Source organism: Melozone crissalis, unplaced genomic scaffold (assembly GCF_028551555.1).
Source record: "Melozone crissalis strain CALT ecotype California unplaced genomic scaffold, PUWL_Pcris_2 ptg000034l_1, whole genome shotgun sequence".
In the NCBI taxonomy this organism is placed as follows: domain Eukaryota; kingdom Metazoa; phylum Chordata; class Aves; order Passeriformes; family Passerellidae; genus Melozone; species Melozone crissalis.
The window spans coordinates 6,880,438-6,902,708 of record NW_026535812.1 but is presented as its reverse complement, the minus strand read 5'-3'; the positions used below and the strand labels follow the sequence as shown (position 1 = coordinate 6,902,708).

The window sequence follows — 22,271 nt, the reverse complement described above, 5'->3', positions numbered from 1 at the left end:
AAGGATAAGGTGACTTGGTCAACAAGGAAAGGATTTTGTATTAGAAGTCAGCATAATGCCTGCAATCTTTTGTTTTGGGTGTCTTCTCGGCAATGGAAATAATAATGTAGTAACTGGTAGATGATGTAGTTGATTTTCTTTAAGTTTTGGGTTCAACTTTATAAGATGTGGGTACCTAGTCTACAATAGAGTTCATTTAACTTGATTTGGTGTTGTTGCTATCAGAGAATTGCTTCAAAGGACTCTGTCAGGATGTTGTCAGCCTTTTAATTTGTTTGGGTTTTGGCTAAAATGGGTGGATTACTTCAGCAGTGGAGAGGCAAACAATCTAAAAACTGCAAAAAGTGTGGGTAGCTTTGTGTGTTTTAGTAAAAACCACAGGAAATCTTGATGGAATGCGTGTATTGGATTAATTGTTGTAAAATCCTAGAGTCTTTTTAAAACGGAGCTCATTATGAGATTGTTATTGAAGAAACACTATAATAAACCAAACAATCTACTAGAAAATAGGTTTTTTATAAAGAGAGTTTTATATAATGGTTGTCATGTCTGCCCTGATTATTGTGCATGCTTGGAAAACAAGTAAAAAAGGGAAACATTTACTTGTTTCCCATTGTATGTTTGAACTAAATGGTGTCTTCTACTGCCTGCTTTATATTCCTCTATAGGTAATTTTAACTGGATCAGCATAAATTTATGTCATCTTAAAATATAGAGGTGCAGGTTTAAAAAGCTACAAAGGCATAAAGGTCATTATAAGTGGGATTGAATGAAAACATCAGACTTTTTTTCTACACTAAAATAAGCAGTTAACTGCATGTTAAAGGACTGTATTATGTTCATTATAGTTTAAATAACTCCAAATGCTGAAATATGAAGTATTCCTCCTCCTGCTCTGTTCTCTAGGACAGGTGACAAAATAGTTGTGTGTCTCAAGTTTTCAGGATGTTTTTTATCAATTACTTTATTCTCAGGTAGAAAGAGAGAAAGAGTTTGATTTTTCTGGTTATGAGAACTTCATCTTTCAGAAACAGGTATTTATTTTATTAAAACCAGAAAAACACAAGGGTTCATACTTGTGTAGTCTACAAGCATCAATTAATTTTCCACAATTGTCAAACAGTTTTTGTATTTTGTCACACAGTGTCTGTATTAATACAAGAGTGTAGAGGGACAACTTTGTTGTCTTCTGATGGTCCAGTCTGAATTTTACCACAGAGGGGTGGCTTCTTCCAGCCCTGTTTTGCAGTTTCCTGTTTGGCATAAGGACAATTAGAAAGCAGCACAGGCCCTTGCAGTTCCCTGCTCTCAGGTTTTCTGCCCCTAGCACTGTGAGTCCAGCTGCCTTGGTCCTCTCTTCTGCTTCTGGCATTTTACACCCTTCACTCCATGCTTCTAAGTCAGGACTTTGCTTTTCAAATAAGCTGTTTCTGAGCAAGTATCCTTTTCCTTGTGTGTGAGAGCACTTCCCTCGAGCAGCTGAATGCTGCTGATTACATCTGAGCATGCACAGCCAGCAGTTGGGAAGGGTGATTAGGTTGAAAAGGAAAATTTAAAAAAGAAATCCCACATAGTAGTTGTGCAGGATGCCTTAAATGTCTGTGGAAGATACCTCACCTGGAGCACACATAAATTTCCTTGAACTTCTTTAGAAAGCTTTCCTGAAAAGTAAGATTGGCATGAATCCTGCTAGAATTAGATAATCTGAAGGTCTAAGATGGATAGGTTTCCTTTGACATCCAGCTAGCATAAGCATGTGTGTATGTGTGTGAGACTGCTTGTGTGAGTACAAAAAAAAAACTTTTTTCTTCAGTCTTGTTCCGGTTGTAGTGAACTTCTCCGTTTCAGAGATCTGAACATTGCCTTTATTTTTTCATATAGGAAGTCAACTCAGAACTTGATTTCATCTGATGCTGTGTTTCTTTATGATAAATTCTTACCAGTGTCTGAAGTGGTTGCTTTATGTTGTGGACTGGCTATGTCATTGCCCTGTTAGAAGCAATCACATCCTTTGAAACACAGTAATGAGCAGTGTCTGTAATGAAGAAATGCTTATGGAAATAGCACAAATAGCATATATGACATTTTTGTTTAAGGAGAGCTCAGATTAACTTCTGTCTCTTAGTGAAACTGTAGAACTTTTACACCAGCCTGGTGTGTTGGCCCCTTTAAACCATTAATGCTGGAGTGGTGGTTTTCGCTCCAAACCAACTTTTTGTTTGTGAACATGTGTTTTGCAACAAAATGGCTTGCTAATTATATGGTATAAAAAATGTAAACTTCATGATAAGGCACTGTAAGTAAAACTGTTGGTAACACAAATTAGTAAGTACTGGAGGAATTAGTTGTATGCAACTGTGAGTCTAATTGGAATTGTAATATGAAGAGGCAAAAAAGCCTGTTAATTCTGTACAGTTGGTAAATAAACACTGATGTGTATAGTAGGATGGAAGTTATACTTTATATGCTGTAGTGGTTTGTTTGGTGCAGTTTATGTAACCTCTTCCTGGCTGGATTTTCCTCCTGCCTTGTGCAAAGCTGCTAGTGCACAGGCAAAAAATACCCATCGAGAGGAAATTAATATTTAAATAAAAGAATTTGAACATATCCTGTGTTTTAAAAACACACAGTTGAGTCCTTGGTATTCCTTGCCATTGCTGAACTGCAGTGCTCCATGCAGCTCTTCATACTAGCCCAGGACCTGTAAAAGGGGAGACTGAAACAAATCTACTTAGTTTATCCAGAACTTGCTTTTTCTAGAGGACTAGGATGGCAGTTCTGTGTTTTATTGCAGTGAGGATTATTGAATCTGTCACATTGTGCCATTATTTAATGGTAAAGTCACATCTGCTGCCATTAGTCAACTCCTTGGTTAGTCTTTTTGGTAGAGAAATGTTACTAGTGGGTGTACTGACACCACAGATGCAGTCTACTTTATTATTTAAATTTACAACTTCACTTTCATCAAGTTAAAATACCTCCTGCTGCACTTAGACCCTTGCACAGCTTCTGAGTATTTTGTGCAATTCAGTCACACAAAGCTGTGAGCCAGAGAGTCTGGTTGAATAAGTGTAGTGCCATTTAAACACACATATGTGGTAAAGAAGCATAGAAGGTAATGCAGAACATTTATTTTTAAATTTTTATTTAATTTTTATTTATTTTATTTTTAGTTACCTAAACAGAAATATAAAACTGAATGTGAGAATATGATTAAGCTATTTTGGGGTCTTCCATTTTAAAGTTATTGTAGTTTAATAGTGATGCTACTTCAAAATTGACCTTTTTTGTTGACAGCATGTTTATTCAATGTATTACTATTTTGGAGTCACATCTAAAATTTTTTTCTCTCTCTTACAGACTGGACTTTGACATTCTTTTCATGAAAGAGGTTTCCAAGTAGTTGTCTTATAATTACTTTGAGAAGAAGTTCTATGTAGCTCTTACTTCCAAGAGTGCTGCAAAAATGATTACTTCAGATTTGCCAGTACTACAGTGAGTATGCATTTCTCTCTACATTTGAAATCTTGGCTTTTAAAAAGGTTGAAGTAAACAGAGAGGTGATTGTGAGGATAAAACTCAAGTTTGGAATAAGTGCATGTTAGTGTGACTGTTCCAGGCCTCCTGTGTTTTCATGTGCTGAAAAACTGTGTAAAAAACTGCAAAACACTTAATCTAAAAAATATTTCTTTCTATGTATGGAGACTTAACTTTGCTGTGCAAAGCAAAACAAGGTCTTTGCTACTTTTATGCTTCTGAATGTTGTGAGCTTTCAGCAGCATGTATTGGTTTTGGTCATAACAGTCCATGTTGTATATTCCAGTTGTGTACTTTCTCACACCATATTGTACATTCCAGTTGGGTATTTTCTTACAATGAGCTGAATTTATTGTGCAAAAAGCCTTTGCCTGCTGCAGTTGAAGATAGCAAGTGTCATGAACATGTTTTGGTCCTGCTGGGAAATAAGAATGGTTAATGCACATGGGACCATGGCTGTGCTTGGATAAAGTGAGCTACTGGAAGAACAGAGGGCAAAGTCTATAATAGGAGGAGCTGAAGAGGAAATCCAATAGAGTTAAGAAGGAATTTTAGAGACTGGAACTTGCTCCTCTCTTCACGGGGCAGGAGAGCACACAAAGTGAGCAAGCTCATGGGGTGAGGTAATGACAGGGAAATCAAAACAGACCAAATGGGCTTGGCTTGGAGAAAATTAATTTATTGCTAATTAAAAAGAGTTTGGATGATGGTGAGAAACAAAGGCAAAACCTACCAAGTGTTCCTTTTACCCCTGCCCAAGCTCACCTTCAATCTTTCATCCCACCCCATCCCCATCCCCTCACAGGGCTGCTGCCCCCTGTCCCATCCCCTCACAGGGCTGCTGCCCCCTGTCCCATCCCCTCACAGGGCTGCTGCCCCCTGTCCCATCCCCTCACAGGGCTGCCGCTCCCCACCGCCATCCCCTCACAGGGCTGCCCCTGCCATCCCCTCACAGAGCTCTCCCTGTCACCACCCTGCTGCCAGTGGCAAGCACCTGCACCAGGTACATTTAGTAACTATCTAATGTTAATTTTTTTTTGCTTGAAATGCTTTCTAATTTTTTTTTTTACCTCAGGGTGTGAAGGAACTTTAGTTTATCAGGGTTGAGTGGCATTCCAAGCTAAGACTTCAAGTCCTGTTATTTAAGAAACTGGATGGTTGGACAATTGAAAAGAAATTTGTATGACCTTAATAATAGTGTGCTTTGCATTACAGTTTTCGCTTGTATTTTTAGAACCTCTTTAAAAAAATTTAGTTGTGGATGAATACAGGCTAAAGCTGGGGATGACCTTGATGGGCAGCACTGAGGGGGAGTGTCAGCCTGAGGGGGTTCCTGTTAACTTAAGGATTAGTTGTGGAAGAACATTTTCTTGGTTCATATTTCCTGGATTTGCCACATTCAACAAGTGAGGGAAGGTTTGTGAAATATTCCAGGAACAAAAAGCTAGGAAAATCTGTGGTGGTGGAAATTGCATTCCCACTTAAAGAATCCAGGTGGACTTAAAAAGTGAATGGAATATCACAGAGTTTAAGGTTAAAAAGTGTATTGTAATGGGTTTGGTAACTTGACACACCTGCTGAAAAACCTGAGGGATGTTAAATATTCTATAAATATTCTTTAGTCAGAGCCACTGATTTTAAGCAAATCAAAGAGCGTAAGAAAACATTCATGTTGTTTTTTTCTGGTAAAGTTGGGAATAATTTAATGCTACTCTATGAAGTGTTGGTGAAATGTCATCCTCAACAATACATGTAGTTTTAATTGCTTATGAGTGAGAGGAGATCTTTCATTTTCAAAGAACTCAGCGTGATTTGCATATAGAGGTTTTGGGACTCTTGAGGGCTCAGAACATTGGCTAGTATGCATGAAGTATCAAATAAAGTGATAAATTCTAATTCAGAAGGTCTCAGTCAGGCTTCCATCAGGAAGAGTGCTGTCTCAGGGTGGGGAAGCCTGAAACAATTTTTGGGCTAGGGGGTATTAGCTTCACACATTTACAGATTTGGGAAGACACAGTCCAGTTGCACACAGAACAGCAAGGTTTCCTTTCTAGCTCTTAAATTAATTATTTGAAGGATTATTATTATCTCCCATTCCTGTGCTTGTTTTCTACTTCTTTTTTGTAATGTTTTGTAATCTTTTTGGCTACCCTCTTTAAACAAACAATCCAAAAGCCAATTTGATATGTTAATATATGTTGCTTAGGACCATATCATATATTCCCTCCCAAATTCTTCTTTGTTGAGGGAATATAAAAGGAGAATCTTTAACCTTTCTAGATTCATAGAAGTAGCATAGAACACAGTGAAGACAAGGATTTCACTTATTGGTGTTTCAGATGTTTGGAGAAAGCATCTGGTGTATTCGATCTGTGTGATGGACAGGTATGAATCTTGTCTCAATGGCATGACTCATGCTTGCTCCTTAGATTTTTGAAGATCAGCCATGAGAACTGATTCATCCATGATTCATGAGCCTGTGCATTTAGCCACTTTTCTTCATGAATGCTTTTTTTCACAAGGCTGAATCTGGTGATAGCAATTACTGGATTTATCTCTGCCAGAATGTTGAGCCCCTCAGCAACAGCTATAAAAGCTTATAGAAGTGTTTTGGTTCCTTTTTTTTACAAAACCTGATACATAAACACTGGTTTTTGCTGTGGTATGCTTTTAAAGGGGCATGGTATATAAATGCTATAGCTAGGCCTTTGTGAAATAGCAGAAGAAAGGTAAATTCATTTTAGTTTGTGTTACAGAGATGTGGAATTTACTGTGTTAATGGAAACATGTTTCTCAGAAGCATGATGTGGTAAAGGGCTGTCCAGTAATCTGGTAATTCTTCATTAACATGGATAGCTTCAAGGGTTAGTAATTATAACTCTGGAATAATATTTGGAGTTTTTAGAAGGGATTCTGGAGTTGCTGCCACTTTTCTAGGGTGCTTTAGTTGCCAGAGAAACCAGAAAGCACAGCAGAGTATACCTGAGCCCTGAAAAGGGGGTGTCACTTGTCTCCTTTGCTCTGCTCTTGTAGGTCCCCCCACCTCTGTCAAATTCTCTCAGGTCTCTGTCATTTCAAAGGAGTCTTAGGAGAGGAAAGGTTTTGCTGTAGGCACTCCCACCTCTCCTTAGATGAGGCAGCTTTCCTTAGGCCCAGATTATCTTCCCTCACAGCAGCTTCAGGAAGGATCAATTATGACTAAGCCCAAGTTTCCCCCTCAGGTGTCACACACACGTGGAATGAGGATAGGATAATTCTGCTCTATTAAGATGTGGATAATTGCCACCAGATAAATTACTTCTTAGCAGTTCTGTGACATGTGTAGGGAATGAGGGAGATGGATGCTGGCCAGCGGCTTCTCTCAGAGTGTTACAAACTGACAGGACTGCAGGCAGTTGGGAGAGGCTGTACTGCTGCTCTGAGTGCAGAAATAAGAGGGAAAGGGGCACGTGTGTGTACCCAGAGCCACTGCAAGGCTGGGACAGAGGCAAGGGACAGAGGCAAGAGGCACTGCCTCCCAAACTGAAAGGGCTCACAGCCACCCTGGAAGGACCTTTGTGTGCAGGAGTGGGGTGATTCAAACAGAATTCCTTGCTGCTTGAAATGATGATTATTTTAATATGAAACCAGCCAAAGACTGGAGGTTGTCCCTGATCATGTCTCCCTACTCCAAATAATGTGAGGATTGAAGGGAACCTAGTTTTTGATGGTTTCCCCTTGCTCCTTACATACATTCTTGCTGGAAAAAAAGTTTCCTTTCTTGCTCCCATGTTGTTAGGGTGAGAGTTACTTTGTTTAATTTGAAACATTTATATTCAAGCTGCTTGTCTTGGTCACTTTATCATCAATGGAGAGAAAACAAAATTTATAAGACTTCAACTGTCTGACCAGTTTTGGACACTGATCTTAGTGTGGGGTATCTTGTACATTAAGGTATTTTGCATTGCATATGTCTCTAATTTAGATTAGATGAATCTCACCCTCAGTACTAATTTACTGAGCTTTTCCCAAAAAGGGAAATGGCCAAAGAGGCTTCCAGCAAATCAGAGAAGTTTTACTAGAAGGATATTAAGAGAATCAGGTTTAAGGCAACAGTCTATTTAAGGCAAAGATTAGAAGATGGTTAATAACTTAACTGTTCCTTCCATATGCAGTGTTAGGAAAGATTTCAAATTTCCAGAGCTAAATAGGCAGATTTATCTGCAGGTTTTGCTAGGCTGGACTGAGGCTGTAAATCGGCAGAATTTTGAATTCTTTGTGGAGTAGATGCATGTGAAGTGGTAGTAGAGCTTCATTTATTTATATAGCTCTGGTGTTTCAAGGGAAAGATTTGAGGTGTTTGCCTAGGAGGATTGCTGAATCTGTTTTTAATAGAGAGAAATCTTTATCCTGATGATCCTAGGGGTGCAGGTTTATAAGCTAGCAAAGCTCAGTGTTTCCCCAGGAATGGGGGTATTGTTTAGATAGACACACCATGCCTGGAACTTCTCCAGTAAGGATCTGAGCAAACCAGAGAGAAAAGCCTTGGGTTTTTTTTTTTTTTTTTTTTTAAGAGAGAGCAATAGAGAATGGTTTTAATTTCTCTGTAGAAACAGAAGGGAGCAAATATTTTTATGAGGTTCCTTACTTCTGTATTCAAAATCTATTAAAATTGCCATTGTGAGCCAGTGTGCACTTTTGTCAGTGACTTGCAGTGTGATGAGGTATTTGAGTAAAGGCTGGGTACCTACATAAGCATGTTTTCAGCTGTATTTACTGCATTGCTTTCCTCTGCTGTGGCCCTAATCTACCAAGCAATTTTGAACTCTGTTTGGGGTATCTTTTATTTGATTTTAGACTTTTTACATTTTTGTGTGTTTTTCCAAATACATAGCTTGATGCTAAGTTTTTCAAGTTTCATGTTTTATGAAGTGCAAAAGCTAATTTTTAATTTTATCACAACAAAGCTGCATTTTCAATATTTTGTAGAGGTACTGCATTACAAGCGTGTGATTTGTGGACTCAAATGCACTTGGAATAGTGGTTTTTCATCTAGGGTGCCTGATTTTCTGGGGTGTATAGAGTATCTAGAGATAATCCACTGAAGTTACTTTCAGTAAAAGAGAGTCATAGATGTTCTTCTGCATTCTGGCTTTTGTAAAAGATTCTGTGGACTCCTTGGTGGTTTTGTGCTTGCAAATAGGAAAAGGTTGTAAAACAAGGTCTTAATATTAGAAACTCATCATAGTTCTACAGAATTATTTGAGTGAGAGCAGACCTAGACAAGACATTAATTTCAGTAGAGGCGTATGAGAACATTGCCAGTTCTGATACAATAATATCTTTCTGCATTATTAAATAGCTCTCTTGGTGATACAACAAATTTGTAAAGTATTCCTGGTCTATAAAGCAAAATACAAAATAACCCTCAGACAAGGTGGAAGATCTGTGTAGATCTTTGCTTGCTGGAGCTTCTCAGTTTCTCCAGAGCAGATGCTGCTGTTGATGTTTGAGGCTCTGTAAAATATGGAATAGGTCTGGTTTTCACCTTCCTTTGCACAAGTAACACAGCAACTGAACTCCTTTCACTTCAAGGAAATGATTTTGGATTTAAAGAAGTCTATGGTGATAACTACCCTTGACCCATCCTTGAGTAATCTAGGACATTTTTAGTTGTAAATGAAAATTTATAGAGATCTGGTGCACTGGTGGTCTTGCACAGTAAAAATGAAGCCCAGGTATGGTTTTGCATGTGAGCTGCTCTTGGGCAAGGTCTGATGCCTCAAAAGATCAATTACAATCTGAGTTTCTTCAAGCAGCCATGTGAGTTTAGAAGGCACAGAGGTACCTGTGCCTCTGGCTCTGCCTCTGGGAGGGCTGGTGAAAATTAGGGGAGATTTTTTTCTTATTCTCTTAAATCTGAAATGGCAACGAATGACAAATTATTGTTTGGGCTTCTCTGCTAACAGGAGTTGAGCAATGTCAAAGCTTTTCCATTATACAAGTGAAAATATTTTTCTAATTGCAAAAATTATCAATGTCTTTAGATCAAAGGGAGTTTTTGGGTTTGGGGCAGAATGAATCCTCTTTATGAATAGCTGCCCAAGCTCCTTGTCTTGAGGTGTCACTGAGAGCTGTGTGGGACCTTGTGTAACTGTGCTGATGATGACACAGCTGGATTGGACTCCACATTGCTCTTGGAGCCTTGAGAACAGCTCAGAAGCAGCTACAAAGAGTAAAAGTGAAGAGTGAATACATTGTGGGATTGATGAATTGAGCATGTGCTGGTTAATATAGCCAGTTTTGAAGTGTAATGTGTTTTCAAATAAAATTAATTTAAAGAATCCCAGTCAATTAAATGACATTGCAGCTGATGAAAAGGGAAGTTCTTTTGCCAGGGCTAACAATGCTCATTTCCTTGGTTTGCAGAATAAATGGGGAAAGCCTTTTAATGCTGACTTTTGTTGTTGTTTATTTGTTTTCTGGCTCAGGACTAAGTATTTCATTGGTCAGTTACAAACTACTAGTCGATTTTAGATCATTTGAATTTATGTAACTTTTTTCCCCCTAGGGATTCTACAAATGAAACTACTGCACATTCAGATGCTGGCAGTGAGCTTGAAGAAGCAGAAGTCAAAGGAAAAAGAAAAAGGGGCCGTCCCGGCAGGCCTCCAGTATGTATAATTTATTTTAGTTTTGTTATGCATCTATTTAATTTATTGCTGTTTAGTTATGCATCTATTTATAATTGACTGTAGATTCTTTTTCATCTGATCATTTTGTGGTCACATAAATAGGCTTTTAATGAGTCCTATGTCAGACTTCATGAAGACTTGTAGTATGAAATATTTATCAAATTGATGTGCAAACAATGTTTGAAGCCTTTAAAAAAAGGACATAAAAATGATGTCATAATAACTATTAATTTTTCTTTTGCTAGCTGCTTTCCTGAACAATACAGTTTTGTTATTATTGTCAGTACAACGTTCTTCCAGATATGAGAATAGCCTCAATAAGTACAACCACTGTCTTCTTGAAAGTTGTGATGGACTTTAAGTGACAAATGGCATTTGAGCCATCCATTTATTACTGATAATCCCTTCATGTGAGTGGAAGAATTACAGCCTGATATTTCCTAGATTCCTGAGAAAATCTATTAACACCTTTAAAAGTCATGTGACTGACACACCCTGCATTCTATTTATAGACTGGAAGCTTCAACGAATCCCCTGGCATAGTGCAGAGGTGATATGGTTGTTTTTGTCTCTGCTGGCCTATCAGCAGGAACATACAGAAACAGTTCTCTATTACCTGGGGTATTAGGGAGACTTTCTCTTTTCTTTTCATCTCTTTTATAAAATAGACAATTCATTGGAAAATAAAGGGAAAGTTTTGTGTGTCATGTTTTCCTTCATCTTGGTTCTTGAAGATGATCAGTGTAGTTCCCTTGGCTGTATCACTTGAAGTACCCATTGTGGAGTAAGACTTGGTGGCAACTTGTGTGTTTGTTGTTAATGAGCTTGATTCACCTCTTAGGGTTGTTCTGTGAATAAACTCACAGCATGAATGTGCCATTTATCTATATAGCACTGGTAGATGGGGGTGATATTTTTTTTTAACCCTGAGGGCTTTGATCCTAAGGTTTATCTCAAACCATGGGGTTGGTGAGAATGTAAGAATGGACAGATCCATGGGTTACTCTCAGGCATGCTGGCCAAGCTGGAGCAAATTCCTCTTTCCTGTTGCTTTTCAATTTGCATCTCAGTCTCTGGACTTACTCAAGGTGCCAACATTTTAAATCCTGGTCTTTTCTGGGCACATTGTCTTCCTTTTTGAAAGCTTTCAAATACTTTCCTGTGTTCTTCATCAGACAAATGGATTTGCTCATGAGCATGAAGCCTCTTCAGAGCATGCCTTACAGAAGTGCTTAAAGAGAACAGCTTATCTGTTTACATAGCTTGTAAGCAAAGGATAAAATGAAAAATTATCTTATGAATATTTAATTAGCAAACCTATGGGGTTTTGTAACTCTAATAAAAAAAGCAGCCTGGTGCAACCTGATTGCTAACCCAGAATGTTGTCACAATATACAATTTCAAGTTATAGCAACACCAGGGAGAGCACATACTCACTGGAAGGGAAAGGTGAATGTTACAAAAAGCATTTCTCATTCCTCTGCTTCACTTTATTAGTAGCTCCTATGGGAACATTTGCTGAAGCACTCTGCTGGTCCTGCTATCAGGTTTCTAGGGGAGGAATTGCTCATTTTGCTTAGAACAACTCCAGGCTCATTAGGTGTGATTGCCAAGTGAGGAACATGCAGAGGGAGCAGCCATTGCTTCAGTCACAAAGTGATGGGCTGTGAGCTGACTGCTGCTGCTAAGGAGCAAGACCTCAGGGTTATCAGGGGGAATTCTGAAGCTTTATCTTAGTGCTTAAGAGGAGTCAAAAACCTCCAAATCCAGTCTTAAAACTCAGAGGAAGGAAATAGAGAATGAAACAAATCCAGTGTCCTTTATAAAACTGTAGTTTGTCAAAATTTGGAAGAATTTGCTCAGTTCTACTTTCTCTTTCCCTTTTGACCTCCACCCCAAAATCTCAGCAAAGTGTATATTAGGACTGGAAGAGTTTCAGAGAGGAAAACCCATATGGTTGTTTATGGAATGAGACTCAGCAGGTCTCATTGCAGCCTCCTAGTCAGAGTGGGGTCAGCTTTGGGATCAGACCACATTGCTCATGGCCTTTCCAGCTGGATTTTGAAAGCTACCAAGGCTGGAGACTGCACAGCTTCTCTTAGGTGCCTATTTCATTTTACTTAATGATAAATTTCTCCCTTGATTCTTCTAAAAAAAAAAGCCCCAAAAGCAAAAAGCCACTATAATGACTAGAAGACAGATGCAAAAACCTTGGAAAGGCTAATCTAGGCAATTGAATTTACAGTATTATTTGATGTTAAAAGCCAGGGACTTGATAATTGTATTGCTTTATCAAGCCATGTTGCCAGCCCAGCCACTTCCCTCAGGTGAATTGCCTGGTTCCTACAGATGGTGTAGCTCTGATATTTTCCCCATAACTCTTCACTACTGTGGTTTTGTTTCCTTACAGGTACCACCTACCTGTACTGTCAGATGTGAAACAGATTAAAAGGTTTAGTTAAGTTCAGAAATGTTTTTCTTAACTTAGATTACATTTAGCTTAGATGATTTTAATTTGTTTTAGATCTGAAGAATGGTAGCCCAAAGGCTCCTCTGATTTCTGTGCCTGGGATTTTTTCTAATTTAAATATTATGATCTAATCTCTTCCTGTAAATGCTGATTTGCTGATGTCCTTAGGCCATCACAGCTAGAGTGGCACATGTGCCATAAACATACTGACCCCTTGGAAAGGGATGCTGCATGATCCTATTACAGAGCTGCATAGAATATATTCCATTAAATAGATGTATGTATTTTAAACAGGTTTCTGCTGAGTGTCACAGAATGGACTTGACCTTTTATCAGAAAGATACACTACTACAAGGGGACTTTCCAGATTGTTTTCCAAAGAAAGACATTCTCTGCAGATTTGAGACCTTTGTAAGAAGATGGTGCTCATTTGAAAAACTGCCTTTTGTAGCAAATACCTCTTCAGTTCATAGAGAACTGTAATGCTTTGGGGGTACCTTCACTTTCTAAACCACTTGGAACTAGTTGATCTTTATGATTTCCTTTCAATCCAAGTCATTCCATTCTAAAACACTGCATTTCAAGTGGCCCCCTCACTTCTGTCCACTGTTCTAATGAGTACTTGACTGAGTAGGCTAGACAGTCAATTTGCAAATAGATGAAGTGCATTGGTCTTGCAGAATAGCTCTCAGAATCGAACCTGACTGTCCTGAGCTCCCTGGCCCTTGCTGTGAGTTGAGCAGGGGCTGCACCATGTCCTGCTCCAGTGCCTGGGGCTGCCTCTTGGCCACGTGCCCTTCTAAGTCTCACAGAGATGCCCATGGAGTGCCTGGCCAAGAGCTGAGCCTGTCCAGCCAGTGGGGTATTGTGGTCCATGTTTGTGATGCTGTATGTGAGGATACTGTCTGGGTATGTATTTAATGAATTCAGGGAATGGAATTTAATAAATTCTGTTTAAGGAGTGACTTCTCCTTGAAGTTCCTGAGCGATATTGGCCAAAGTGCCCTCTCTGTCTGCTGCATTATTGAAATGCATGGGTATGGATGTGCTCTCCTGTTCTGCACAGGGGATTTGAAAGCCCAAGGGCTTATGATGCAGTGTAGCATTCACATCAGTGAGCTCAGGCTCAGATCAGTTATTTATCCATCCTTTTTTGTCTCCTCTTTTGGATCAACATTCTGTTCAGCATTGTTGGCATGCTTTATTTTAAACTACCTGGCCTCACCTTCCCAGGAGCTCAGAATAGCTTGGCTTAAACCTCAGCTGCTGGAGGTCGAGGCAGTGAGAGAGATCCCTGGCTGTGTTTCAGATTCGAAGTAGGAGTAGACACATTTAATCTCTGATTCAGAGGACAGGGAGAAACATCAGTTTGTCTGTTCCAGATGTGGCAATTTGGGATTCTCTGCTGGTTTCTCTCTCATCCCATAGTCAGAGCCACAGTGTATCTTTCTCCACTTAAAGCAAGATGAAACAAGGCACTTCTGATGCTTTTGTGGCAAGCAAAGCCTGTACAATTTTGCTTTCAGGTCCTTTTGTAGTTTTTGGTATGGAGGAGACAGACCACAATGCCTTATCTTTGCATTCATATAGGGAATTTTTAACTTTGCAGCAGATTCCTGGCCTTATTTAATCTTGCAGTATAGATGTTAGATACAGCAGGGGATTGAGTTTTGCTTCTAGTTCCAAGTCATACGTGTCCTGATTAATAACAGGGAGGAATCCTCTTAGAAGAATTTCTTTTCATACAGTGGAGGTTTGTGGTTGGTGTGATTTACATCAGTGTCCTGTTTCAGCTTGCCTGCCTGATGATTTAGGTCTGTCCCTTACAACTGAAGGGAGTCTAGTTCAGTAGAAATGCAGTGCATCTATAGCATCTTTGTGAACACTTTTCTATCCTGTTACCTGTAGCATTAGATGTTTTCCTTTTAAGCTTTTGATGGGATGGTTCTTGTATTTTTTGCAATCTATTCTATTCTTCATTTTTCTGTGGAAATACTCTTTTTTTGGTAGTAAATGCCTCAGCTAGAAGAATTGAAATTATTCAAGCATTTACAGCATACTCTCTTGATTCTTTAAGATGACTTTGAGAGCTCTTGATAGATTTTTAAATAAGGGTGAAAAATTGCACCACCACTCCCAACACTGCCTCAGCTTTTTTTGTCCTAAACTGCAGGTGCTGCACCTGAAGCAGCTCTGGGTGCACTGGGTGTTAGGGGACCTGCACCTGTCTTTATTTGTGGGATGAAACTTTTCACAGGGAGCACCTTGTTTGTTTCTACAACCAAAACAATCCACAGGACTGTGGGAATCCAAGAACCTTCTCCCTAGATTACCATGAGGATGGTTTGAAATGTGTCATAGTGGTTTTTTAATCCGGATTAACTCATGAATACCTCAGGCATTACCATTCTTCCATTTAACACAAGCTTGTAACACAGGGCTTCTTGAGGGGCTGGTGCCTTGGAGAGACAAGTTCTTCAGTCTTACTCAAGTGGGGGTTAAAAACTTTCTCCCCCCTTCGCAGGGAAGTGGGGTATTCATTCCTCTAAATGACTCACAGTGTGAATGCACATACAGGTGATTGTTTTCAGGTGGTGTGTTGGGAGGAGTTACTGACTCTGGGACTTTCACTGCCTTTGTTTCTTCATGAAGTGCATCGCATCAGCTTGGGGAAAGTTAATGGAAAATGTCAAGCCACTTGTACCTTTTTTTTGGTAGCATGTGAATCAATTTTCACTGTATTACTTGATTTTACAAATGTGGGTCACTATTTTCTTGACAGTAATTTTAAAGACATGAAAGGAAAAGTATTGTGTAGCTAATTTGTTACAAAATCTTGAACTGCCAGCATTGTAGTTTAATTACAGTCAAGGTGAGTATTTTGTTTCCTGTTTGCATTCATTTAAGCCTTAAAGCAACAGGTGAGGCATGTGACAGTCAATATGGCCATTTATATAACCCTTAGCTTTTGTTGTCACAAATTTGAAAAGTCATCAGTAATTTCTGTTATCATTTGGCACCTCAGTCCATTTTGACAGCACACCAGCCCAGCTGTCCTGGGTTTTGGAGTGAAATCACAAATGCAACTACTGCAGCCTCTCAGCTGCAGGCAGCACTTTCTGTGGTGTATGATGAAAAAGCCTCAAGCATTCTTACTGTGTCATGCTGCTTTATCCCTCCCTTTGGCAGTCCTAATTCACCCACTTCAGGGGGGAGCTTTCTGGTTCAAAGCTGTAAAATGGTGCACAATAATCACAGTTTTTTTAACAATGCTGGTAGGACTCAGCAGTTCTGTTTTTCCTGTGTCTTGATGAATATTTGTTGAATTCGTGGGAGCAGACCTGCTGCAAATTCAGTCTGATCTTCTGAAACATCTCATTTTATAGCTGTCAGTGATAGTCTGACAGGTTTATTGGGGCTATACTCGTTCTTGAGCAGGGCTGTTTCTCTGTGGAAACTCTTCATGGCATTGGAGAAAAGGTTTCCTTGTTTTTTGCAGAAGGATCACCTTTTCCTGTCTCACCCTTTCCTGCATGTGTCTCTTTTCTGGGATGCACTGTTACCTGTGTCTGGCATCCTCAAAGCCAAACATAATTTTTAGATTTGTGGCTTTTGCAACTCCACTTCCAAGAGCACCCTGCCTTTGGAGATGTGCCACAGATGCTCTGTTTCATGAGTGAGTCTTCTCTATTTCTACAGATGTACCAGTCCTGCCTTTTCCTTCACTTGCTCTGGTGGTGGTGGAGGATGTCTCCATCCTGGGATACAATCATAGCATATCAGGTTGGAAGGAACCTCACAGATCATTTGGTTCAAACTTGTCTGGCAAAAACACAATCTAGAAAAGATGCCCTAGCAGCTGTCCAGCTGAATCTGAAGTGTCCAATGTTGAGGAACCTCCAGATTCCCTGTGGAGATTATTCCAGTGGCTGATTGGTCTCTTTGAAGTAGGATTTCCTACTGAGCTTTGTGCTCAGAGGCAGGAACCTGTAGGAAGCTCAAGCCTGTCTACATGGTCTGCAAAGTTTCTTGCTGTAAATTCAGAGACATTATGTGCAAATAATGTTTGACAACTGCACTGTAATATTGTGTGTTAATGACTAAGGGGCTGCCATGTGCTTTGTGCTTGCAAAACTTCAGAGCACAAGGCAGTTGCTGGAGGACCTATGTATGACTTTGTTTTATCTTCACACTCTGGAGTGAGATTGAACTTGGGCTTCCTGCCAGATGCCTGCTGTGTGGAGGTGCTGTGGGGTGAATGCCCTTTCACTAAAGCCTTTCCACCTGAAGACAATGTTAAACCTTGCCTAGCTCAAAGTTCACATTTTGGGTTTTCTTCAGTCTTGAGTGGAGCATCCTGTCTACTTGTTTTGTCTTTAGACACAGGATTCAATACAGATCCTGCATCTGGGTTTTGCTACCCCAGCTTGGATACACAATGGCTTTTGTTAGATGCAAGATTTTTCTCCACTCTGAGAGATGTTCTCATTGTCAGGAGAAAATCTACACCAGAGAGAAATTTTTTTCAAATAGACTCAGTGATATATCTGGTACTAATTCAGGGTCAAGATATTGAGGTATTTACTTGATCTGAAGAACCTGGCTTTACCCAGTAATTTGTCAGAAGCACATGTGTCAGTTATTTCTATAACTCTTCTGAGGGCTCGGTGGTGATCTCACCCTTCCAGTTCAGACTGGGAGCCTTGGTCAAAGCACCTTCCCTTTCCCAGGATACCTGACAAAGGGAATTTGAACTGGGCATTTAGATGCCTAGGGATTACACATTTGGAGCCTGTGTCTGTAGTACTCATGCTCAGGTACTCAAACAGGTGGCTTTTGTTATTGCTTTCATTAACAAGGTAGCTTTGGATGTGTCCATTTCACATCCATCTCTTACTTCTTTTCTCTTTATTCTTGCAGCATTTAATGCCTCTCTTTCAATTACATGTTGAGAAAAACTGTCTAGAGGGGGGCTTGCATTAGTTTCTGTGGAGGGCATCAGTTTGCATTCAAGCTTTTCATTTAGCAGTCCTTGTAGCTAGGTGAAGTGTTTATTGTCTCCCAGATGGAATAAGTGTATGGATTGTATCTCTCAAAAGAGTCAATTTACTTCTAATTCTTTCCCATTTTAATAAGTAGTGATCACATGTCTCTTTCAAGCTCAGTAGAACTTATACATTTCCTATGTTGATAATATTCTTACTTTTACAAGCAGCTTTGCGCATACTTAAAAATTCATTGAGGGAGATACTCTTGATCCTAAGTGCAAATGTTATCCAAAAAACTTCACAGAGATTGTACCATTATTTTAAGCTTTCCAGCTTGTACTTTTGTGCAAGTCCTTAATTGAATATTTGCAAGAGGCAGTTGCACTCTACCTTGCCCTTTGCTTCAGCCCTCTGGCCCCACCTCTTTTAAAGCAGTGATCCCTTTTAAAGCATGGGGAAAACTGGACTTGCAGGGCTCTCTTCTACCAGCTCTCTGCCAGAAATTAGATCTCTTGCCTCTGCAGTAAAGTTCTCAACGTGTCTGCACTGTAATATGCAACTGAAAATATTGACTTTGTGTTCTTTACTAAAAACATTAATAAAATCTCAGCTGACAATATACTTCAGTAAACAGTGCCACGAGGATATTGTCCAAAATTTAGTCTTTGAGTTGCTTGTGTGTTGTTTTCTTTAACATAATTCCTCACAGTAGCTTTATTGTTCTGTGCAAAACAGAAGATTTTGCTTTTGTTTGCCTCACGGTAGGGAGAAAGAATAGAATATGGAAGTAAGAATTCTGATGTTATTTTCCCTAGATTTTTTTTTCCTGTCTGTTTCACAAGTGACTTAAATTCAGAACAAACTGTTCAGTAGGTGAGTCTTGACAGGTGGTGTCTATACCAGCTGATTCAAACCTTGAAGAACAGAGAGAAAATTTACATTAAGTAATTTAGTCTCAAAGAGAAAATGTTTTAACTCATAACATTTTGAAGCAAGAGGCTGTTATGGTGATCTACTAAATCTGGCTGTACAAATTTGGTGATTTGAGTTGAAGAGCTGACTAGGTACACATTTTCTTATAAAAGTTGTATGAAAATGAAAATACAGAAAATGAATGTTAATGTGGCAAATGTATTTTTAATAACTTACTGTCTTAGAAAGATCATTAGTTAACATCACCAGTTGTTCTCAATGTCTCTGTAAGACTCATACAGGGGCTGACATCAACAGGTATTCCAGCATTGGGACTTCACCACTGTCTTGGAATGACCACTACTTACCTTGGCATGGAGTGGCTGTTAAATAGTCCCTCAATAACTACTGATAAATAAAATTATATGTACCTGACTGGATAAAGTCCTGGTTTATTTTCCTAGCTGACCCTGCTCTGAGCAGGAGGTCAGGCTGGAGACCTCTGGAGATCCCTTCCAGCTTGGCTCATCCCATGATCTTTGTTTGTATCAATGTGTGTGAGGGTGTAACCATGTAATATGTATGGATTATAAAGATAAGCTGGGTGTATAAAGAAACACTGAATGATTTCAGATGTAGCTATAATAAACTTTCCCTCTGCTGGCTTTCTTTGCCCAGTCTGCCACAAAGAAGCCCCGCAAGTCCCCGGCGGACAAGGGGCGTTCCGACGCCGGAGCTCGGGGAGCGAGTCGTGGGAGAGCCAACGGCCACCCGCAGCAGAATGGAGAGGGGGACCCTGTCACCTTGTTCGAGGTGGTTAAGCTGGGGAAGAGTGCTATGCAGGTAAAATATCTTCTTGTGTTCCTCCTCACAGTTCAGTGTATCCTGACTGGAGTCCAGTCCAAGCTATGCTTTTGTGAACAGTAGTATTTTCTCATGACTGCATTGGTCCAACAGACTGTGTAGGATAAAGTACAGGACTGAGAGCGTTCTGATTTAGGGTTGTCATGTATCCTGCTGAAGAACAAGAGACCTGGCAGGGTCATATGTTTCAAATTCTCCATTATTTTGTTCATTACTCCTAAGTTAAAAATATATGTTGATATTAAGCAGTTCCTCAAAGTATATCCGGTAGCAAGCTTTATATGGCCAAAAAGTGTATGAAAATAATGATAAATCCAAACTTTTTTTGTTTACTCTTTTTGTCAAGAATACCTGCTCACATAAGCAGTTTGGAGTGCTTTGCCCTGGAACTTGCATTCCTGCTGTCCCCAAAAGGACAGCAGGTGAGGGATAAGCTAGTTGCCTAGACTTCCACTGAGTCTGGGGAAAAACATTGACACATCCTGAAGGCAAATTTTTATTTATTGTGAAATTAGCTTGTCCTAGTTACCTCTAGAAATGTTTCTTACCCTCTTATGTTTTAATCAGTTCAGGGGCCTTTACAGGATGTGTGGGGGCAGGTGAGTTTCACCTCAAGACCCTGCACAAAGGATTGGTATTGAGTGTTGTGTGGTTTTTGTAAGCTGCTGTGCTGCAGCTCTTGGTTTTGAAATGCAAAGGAGAAACAATGGGCCCAAAACACTCTTCAGCCCATGCAGTCCAAAGCCAGCAGTCACTCCTGCTCTGATGGATTATTTAACCAAACCTCCTTAACTTTGCATTTCAACAACGCAGGACTTAGGCAGTATCAGTTAGTTTGTTTTGATGCTGACTAACAAGAGAAAAGTACAAATTAGGAAAATTAGCTCCTAAGTCCCATTCTCAATATTACTTTCAGTGTAGCTAAAACCTAGGCCTCTTTCAAGTCTCACAGAAATCACATATATTGCAAATGAGTGAAAGTTGTTGAAAATTTTCTGTCTCAAACGTGTGGAAAATATGAGGTTTAGTTTTAAAAGAAGTAATACTCAGGAAGGAAATGAGAATTTTCTTTTTGTAGTAGTTTCTGTGTTTACACTTATTCAGGATTGACCCTTCTTATCTAGTAGGTGAAGACAGAACAAATTTACTTGTAACAAAGCTATGGATTCCTTATGCCTTTTTTCCTACAACAGGGCTTCCAACTTTGTTTGGTTTTCAGCACTTTTTCAAATTTTGTTTTTGGCAGGAATTGAGGAAACATCTGGAGTCTATTTTCTGGTTTTACTGTGGTACAGAACATACAATATACTTTATGTAGTGTAGTTGACTTAGAGTTATTGATATTTGCAGAAGCCAAACAGAAAGGAATGAGCAATTGCTTTGATATTTGATGACTCTGTGTGTGTGTGGAATTGACTTTGCTACATTTTATCTATTTCAAAAGAGATGCTGACACAAGTCTCTTGCAGATTAAATGCAAAAAAAAAAGTTGCATGTTTGTATTAAGAAACCTTTGGAGTTTAGATACAAAGAAATTGTCTTGAGAAGTGGAGAATTTGTATATGCATGTGGATATTGCATGTGTTGCATGTATATGCATTTGTACATGGATGTGCACATGCCCAACCTGCAGGTAGGAGAAAAAGTACACAGCACCATCCATGCAGGGGAGGGATTATATGCAAATAGTAAAGGAGTAGGCAAGAGTGTTTGAAGGCCTTGGGTGCCAACAGGCATAAACTACTTGAGCCCTAATTTCAGGAGAATGTATTGCTTGGGCACTTTTGAAAAATTTACTGTTGGTAAAAATAGACTAAAAATTAAAGAAACCCTATAGTAGGAGAGAGAATGCAGTTAAAATGTGATTTAATATTTTTTACCTTGACTTCTGGACAATCATCTCATGTGAAACCCAGGTTCTATAAACCAAACTTATAAGTGTCTTTATACTTATATTTTTCTATAATAGCCTAGAGGTTTTGATGTAACAATTAGGAATGCTTGGCATTTTTGTTTTTCCATAGTTTTGATGCAGGTTTTTTTGTTCAATGTTAGCAATCTTGTCAATATTATAGTTTTCAAACAAGTGCCATATAGCTGTATTTGGCCAAACATATGATTTCTCAATATTTAGTTATTTCCCTGTAATATGAACATACTTTTTTCCTTTTGCTTCTAAGTTTGCTTCTAGCATTGAAAACCCAGGAAAATTTAATTAATATATCCTGAGTTTGCATGGAAATCATGTGCTTTCGTTTCTGATCTATCTGCTCCTGCTGTTTGTTTTTAGAATTTTTTTTTAGTTGTTAGATTTTTCTGGCTTTGTGATGCCAATTCATAAAAGTCTGTTGCTGAATTCAATTTTCACTTCTAAGCATCTCTATTTTGGTTCTCACAGCAGGATTCATTTATTACTTCTCTTTAGGCTCATTGCTGCTTGCTTCTTCCAGGGAAATAAAATCAGTTTAATTTTTCTATTTCAAGTGTACATAACTCCAGGATTGCTCTTTGCATAAAATCTTTGCCTCTGTCATGGGGTGCAGCTTGTGTCTTGCTTGAACTCTGTAAATCTATTTGATGCCCACATTAAGTTGGTATCAGACAGTTGTCAGTGGTTTTCATTTGCTCTGTAACCTTTTGTACAGTTAGGGCTTCAGAAATTGTTCTGTCAGCAGCTCTCTGTGTATGAAGTGTGACATGACCTTCTGCTCATGCTTTCTGCAGGTACACTTTCAGGTGTTACTCCATTAGGACTGTTGTAGAACTTCTTTAGTGGTTCTTGTTTTCCTAGTTAAACATGATACTCTTCTGCTTTTTGTCATTTAT

The 22,271-nt window shown here is 39.2% G+C and overlaps 1 protein-coding gene across 3 annotated transcripts in view; it reads left to right on the top strand.

Moving 5' to 3' along the window:
• STAG1 (stromal antigen 1) overlaps window positions 1–22,271 on the top strand; it is a 151,049-nt gene that overhangs the window by 34,016 nt on the left and 94,762 nt on the right. For all 3 annotated transcript variants that reach the window (XM_054282401.1, XM_054282400.1, XM_054282399.1), the window contains 3 exons: window positions 3,361–3,495; window positions 10,088–10,190; window positions 19,260–19,424. In XM_054282401.1, coding sequence (XP_054138376.1) covers window positions 3,467–3,495; window positions 10,088–10,190; window positions 19,260–19,424 — 297 coding nt within the window. In that variant the 5' untranslated portion in view covers window positions 3,361–3,466. The remainder of the gene's footprint in view (window positions 1–3,360; window positions 3,496–10,087; window positions 10,191–19,259; window positions 19,425–22,271) is intronic.